Raw genomic sequence first — 6,000 nt, 5'->3', positions numbered from 1 at the left:
GACTGCAGGATTTGCACAGTGGCCAGGGCACACTGTTCCCATTGGGCACAGGCTTCACCGGTCCCCGAGGCTTACACCTGGTCAGTTACAGTACCTCGGTTCCCACCTCCGCTGGTCCCTGCAGCAGCTCTATACCTGTGTGTAGAAGGGACAAATAGGTCCACCTGGTCCCAGAAGCCCTACAGGCAGAGGTAACTAGGAGAGGGAGTGGGAGCAGCACGGAGAGGGAGGACACAGACTCTGGGAGAGGAAGACTCATTCCTAGAGGCCCGTGGGGTGCAGTGTCTGCCCACAGTCATCCTTACCATAAGCCTTTCCCTGAGGTCAGCTGCGAGGTAATTAGACTGGGAACTTAAGAGGAGTTATAGCAAGGACAAAAGCAAGACAGTGCTATGGCTGGTACACCACACTCAATCAAGAGAGAGTTCTTCCTTTTTAGCAGATTTTATTGGTACATTTTAGATTTCCATAATGATCACATTCATCATAGAGAATTCGTGTGTACACATGATTTAACTTGCTGTTCTCCCATTTCCCTACCCGCTCTTCAACCTCTCTTCTCCTCCCCATTTATAAAAGCTTTGTTTCTATTTTTTCCTTCTTTTCTCACTTTTTTAAAAAAAATTTCCCTTCTTTCCTTACAAGGGGAAATTCTTGCATGAGGATTCTAAGTGCTGGGAATTAGGCTTTTGCTATGTACCCTACCCCCAAAACAACCTCTGCTCAAAAGGCTTCTCAGAGCTGGGCATTGCAGTGCACACCTGTAATCTCAGTTACTCAGGAGGCTGAAGCAGGAGGTGCAAGTTTGAGGCCAGCTTGAACCACTTCTTAGCAAGAACCACCGCCCCCCCCCCCCACATAAAAAAAAAAAAATCTTCAGAATCCTATTCTGGAAAGGTTACTGGTATCCAGGTTTCCAGAGGGTTTGGAGGGAGGGATAGGGAAGTCTAAGAATAAATTTGAGAGAGATTTAAGGTTGGATAATTTATATCCTGTTAGATTGTAGAGTGGGCCTGGCGACTAACATTTACTGTGTTTTGAAGAGACATCTGCATTTCAGCAAAAGGAGGAGGATTCCAGAGGAGGTGGTATTGGAGCTGTGTTTTAATAAGGGAGCCAGGGGTGAGGGTGTATGCCTGTAATTCCAGAACTCTGGGAGGCTGAGGCAGAAGGATCAAAATTTGGGCCTAGTGTGGACAATTTAGCCACTTTGTGAGACCTTATCTCAATCAATCAATCAATCAATCAATCAATATAAAATAAAGTAAAATTGAAAAAAGGCTTGTGATGTAGCTCAGCATTCAATTCCCAGAATGAGAAACAGATGGACATAGAGACAAACAGACTGTGTGAAGCCATAATCATAAAGGCAGAATTCTCAGAGGGAGGGCAGGCAGTTTTTAGTCAGTGTTCTGGGGTCTGTGTTTGGCCTGAGTCACCCTTCAAGTTGCTTTATGTCTTGGAGTTTCTTTCTTTTTTTTTTTGGTGCTGGGGATTGAACTCATGAATTTGTGTTTGCCAAACAGGCACTTATGCACTGAACTAAAGGAGTTTCCATTATTATAAAATGAAGGTAATAATAGTGTTTTCTGCATTCTAAGATCTATGATTCCCACCCACCCCGCTTTTAATTTTTTGGAGAAGTGATACTAGAGCCAGGATCTAGGGACGCTCCACCACTGAGCTATATTCCCAGTTCTTTTTATTTTTTTAGCCTGACACAGGGTCTTGCTAAATTGCCCAGGCTACTTCAGGCTGCCTCAGCCTCAATTATCCAGAGTAGCTGGTATTACAGGTGTGAACCACCACACCCAGCTTACTGTTTCTTAACTCAGGACATATTTTACAGTTGACACCTCAAAACACTGGTTTTATCATAGATCAGAGGAGAAAGACTGTGACAGTATTTAACCGGACATATGCAAATTTAGCCACCCACAGGAACAAAAAAGGTGTTTATTTGACAGATACAGCCAACTTGGTAAATTTGATAAAGAAGTCATAATGCTAGAAGAAGTTAGCTTGAGCAGCAGATGTGTCTGAGGACAGTGAGCATCAGTCCATGCTTATATTGCTTGATCAATTTTGCATATTTATATCTATTTTGAAGATAGCAATATGCAATATGATAACCATTGTTAATTTGGTATCATTTTGAAATTCTGTATCATATTTATTGTTTTAAAAATTTTTTTTCTTTTTTCTTTTTTCTGGATCTTTACTTCGTAAAAAATTCTTTTAAAATAAAAAAAAATTAAAACAATCCATGGTTTCTAGTTATCAAGAGAAGCCGTTTAGACTATAATCATATGAAATTCAATTTAAAAAAATGAAACAAAGTGTATAACCAAAGGAGAAACATATACAATGCACGTGTATCTTTGAAATGTTTCAACAATATACTGCTACTTTGTAAAGGTGCTGAAGAGATCCAGATATAACCATAGGCTATAAAATCTGTATGCTGACATGCTATCTTCAGCACATGGTCAAAGGTTATATTAATTTCCTTGGAGTTAGTGAAGGGGAATGGACTTAGACTTCACTTTGATGATGGCCCTGAAGCAGAAAACTGTTCAATTATAACAACCAACATTTATTGAACGATAACTGCGTAGCACTGTGTCATCAGGGCAATTTTATCAGCTCAGTGGTGTTATCTTCATTTTAAAGTGACAAAGCTAAGAGGTAAATTCAGGAAGTTTGCCTCAGATTCTTACACAGAGACACTGTACAGCTAGAACACTCTGATTATGGACATCTATGCTTTTATAGTTGGTTTTAGACAGGTTTGATGGTCCTGTAATCTCTGTACTCTGAAAGGTCGAGGCAGGAGGATCCTAAATTGGAATCCAGCTTAGGAAGCTTAAGAGATTTATCAAAACCTTGTCTCAAAAAATTTTTTTTCAAAAAACTCTAAAACTATAAGGTATTTGTACATTTTCCAATCAATAGTATCTTAAAATCAAGAAGTACGGTAAAAATCTGCCATGTAGGATTAATGTGAGGATCGGGTGATGAACATCTTTTTGTTTTTGTGAGAACTCACTGTGTATCCCAGGCTGGCCTCAAACTCAGCGATCCTCCTGCCTCAGCCTTCCCACTGGTGGTGGAAAGGGACACCATACCCAGCAGGTGATGAATATCTTAAAGTGCATCTAGAAGAACTGTATTTAAGAGGAGGAAGTTGTTGCAAAGTGGTCTTCACAATCCTACCAGCGTAGAACAAGCAAACACTGCTGTCAGCAAAGCATCAGGAGACGTCTTCTACAGTTTGGACAGCAGTTCCTCCTCATGAAACGCCCTCATTCCTGGTCTGCATGCTTCTATCTTTGCATGCTCATCCCAAACTCCAGCCCTCTCAGGAAGTGGTCTCTAGCACCTGAAAAGACACACGTGGGAGTAATTTCCAAGATAGCAATGGAATCAACCAGTGAAAGATGGATTTTTATCGCTAAAGTTGCTCTGGTTCCTTTCCTGGCCTCTGTTTCTCTAAACTGAAAGGAAGCTGGGCATTTACCCTATTTCTTCCACTTATAATTTCTGCCACTGTCCCCTAGATCTTTTGTCCGAGCCGCTTTCAGGAGCAAGTTCGGTCCCCAGCCCTACAGGAGGGAAGCCCCCTCCGCGCGGTCGACCGGTAGGGCGGGGTCTCCGCGGGAAGCGCCGCGAGGGTCACGTGACTTCCTTCCCCAGGCGCCTGCGCTGCCGGCCTCCCAGCAACCGGCACGTCCCGCCTAACAACGCCCGTGCATCCCCGTTGGCGGGCGGAGGCGGTCGTAGCAAGGCGGCGCCCACGGTCCCACTGCTCATTGGCTTGCGCTGTTGTCGCTCAGGCGCGTTGCCCAGCGCCTGCAGGCGGTGCTCCGGAAGCCTCTCCCCCGGCCGCCGAGTTCCTGGCTGGGTGGCGGCGGCTGTCACTCCCGGGCCGTTTCCCTTAGGTCCGCGCTCTGCTGGGGGCGGGAGGAAGAGGGGCCGGGCCGGGCCTGAGGAGGCGTCGCTGTCTTCGCGGCTGCTATGACCGGCGGGCGCTGCGCCCTCCACAGCCCCGCGCAGCGCTAGTCGCGGCCGAGCGCCCCTCCGGAAGCCGCCAGGGTCTCCAGCGCGGCCGGTCCCGCGGCCCCTCGGCTCTCCCGGCGCCGCCCGAGGCGAAGCGAGGCGAGGCGGGAGATGAAGATGACGGTGGATTTCGAGGAGTGTCTGAAGGACTCGCCCCGCTTCAGGTAGTCGGCCCGGGAAGCAGGCGAAGTGGGGGAAGCCGGGGACCCAGGGCCGCGGTCCGCGCTTCCGACGGGACGGGCTCCCGGCTGCCGCGTCCCTGGAGGCCCCCACTCGGGGTGCCCGCTCCTCGCCCACCCGCGTCCCCGACCTCGCCCCCGCCGGGCGCACGTCCTCGCCCCTTCCTCCTCGCAGCTTCCTCCCGGCCTTCCGCTCCCTTGACGTCCACCCACCGCCCCTCTCGGAGGCGCTCTCCGCGCATCCTCCCGCCGTGCGCTCAGTTCCTCTTTTGCGCCTTCCGTTGTTGCCCTGGAAGAAGGGGCCGGGGGCGAGCCGGGACGCCCACTTAGGTTGCCTGCGGTCCCTGCTCTGCAGGGCCGCGCAGGAGGCGGCGAGGGCCCGGGATCTGCACTGGAGCCCGGGGCGGGGCGCTTGGATGGGCGCCTGCGTCCGACCCTGCTCCCTGAGTTTGCTTTCCACGGAAGTTCTTGGAAGAGGCAGAGGCTGTCCTGGGTGCTAGAGGATGAAAACTGAGAGAAACAGTGCGGGTCTGTTTTGAGGACGGAAGTAGGCGGGCCCCGAGGATTGCATTTGTGTCCCTCTTACAGTAGCCTTGACCCCGAAGGGCCCTGGATGCCAGTCGGATGTTCCCAAGGGATCTGTCACACAAACTGAGGGGTGGCACCCCAACTCACAGGGGCTGCCCTCTCTTCCATGGGACAGGCAGCAGTCCTGAGAGGGCCCACAGGATTTATGTCCATTTACCCTCGAGCATCGTAGGAAATCTTGTTTTGGAGAATGGGGTTTTTGAGGTTGTGTTTTGCAGTGTTATTTGCAGGGCTGGCTATTGGTCTTAACAAATAGGGCTCTGGTACTTCCGTTAGATACTGACATTTCTTGAAAGCGTCCTCTCAGCATTGTGTATGTGTGTATATGTGTGTGCGCGCACACACACACAGACACACGCATCCACTGATCTCCCTGCCAACACTGCACTGTGAATTCTTGTATCCTCTATCTGGGAACTAACTGTTCTCATGTGTATCCTTGTTACCTTGATTCCCACGCGCCCCCCAGCCTCTTTTTGGAGACAGGGTCTCACTGTGCCATTCAGGCTGGCGTTGAGCTTATTTTGTAGTCTAGGCTGGTCTCGAACTCGCAGGGATCCTTCTGCCTCAGCCTCTCAGGTGCTGAGATTATAGGCATGCGTCACCATGCGCGGCGCCCCCTCACTTTTTGCTAAAAAGCAACGAAAACAAGTGTACAGTGAAGGCTCTTCTAATTCTTAGAATTTAAGAACACATTGACCTTTGATAGGTTGGAATTTAGGGCTGTTGCTTATTTTTTAAAAAGTGCACTTGGTTTGCTTTTGTTGTCATTAGAATTTGAAACTTCTGTTACATGTGAATTGGAGGACTCACGCACTAATGGATTGTCTAGGACAGTCTTGCACATTTCCAAGATGGGGCGATAAATGAAATAATTTTAAAAGGATACCTTAGAAAGTTCTGGTTTTTGCGTAATTTTTATTTATGTGACTCAGCTGTTTAGTTTGTAGTGCTGAGGGTCGAACCCAGAGCCTCGCAAGTCCCAGCTGTATGTTTTTAAGTGAGATAATCACAACCTTTTTCTCTGTAGAGGAGAAGTAGTCTTCTGCAGCCTTTGTTTCACATTATAAATTTGATTTTAAAAACAAGTTCCAATCCACAAGTGATTGGAAAATATTTCTTACCAATTGCTGTTGCAGACAAACCATGCAATGCCTTTTGTTTTTTAGACAGA

At 48.1% G+C, this 6,000-nt stretch overlaps 1 protein-coding gene across 6 annotated transcripts in view; it reads left to right on the top strand.

Annotated features, from left to right (window-relative positions):
- The first annotated feature begins 3,088 nt into the window (after window positions 1-3,088).
- Window positions 3,089-6,000, top strand: part of Acap2 (ArfGAP with coiled-coil, ankyrin repeat and PH domains 2) — a 115,955-nt gene continuing 113,043 nt past the window's right edge. For 2 of the 6 annotated variants that reach the window (XR_010039189.1, XM_005006880.4), the window contains exon 1: window positions 3,092-4,223. Coding sequence is in view for 4 of the 6 variants with exons in the window: in XM_005006880.4 (XP_005006937.1) it covers window positions 4,171-4,223 (53 nt within the window). In the remaining 2 variants the exon portion in view is untranslated. Of the gene's footprint in view, window positions 4,224-6,000 lie in introns of all 6 variants that reach the window. The other 4 variants (XR_010039188.1, XM_005006883.4, XM_005006885.4 and 1 more) reach the window with 4 other exon arrangements.

Source organism: Cavia porcellus, unplaced genomic scaffold, assembly GCF_034190915.1.
Source record: "Cavia porcellus strain 051 isolate PalLab524CR breed Dunkin Hartley unplaced genomic scaffold, mCavPor4.1 scaffold_14, whole genome shotgun sequence".
NCBI classification, from domain to species: domain Eukaryota; kingdom Metazoa; phylum Chordata; class Mammalia; order Rodentia; family Caviidae; genus Cavia; species Cavia porcellus.
The sequence above is the reverse complement of the archived record's forward strand: the minus strand, read 5'-3'. Positions and strand labels throughout refer to the sequence as shown.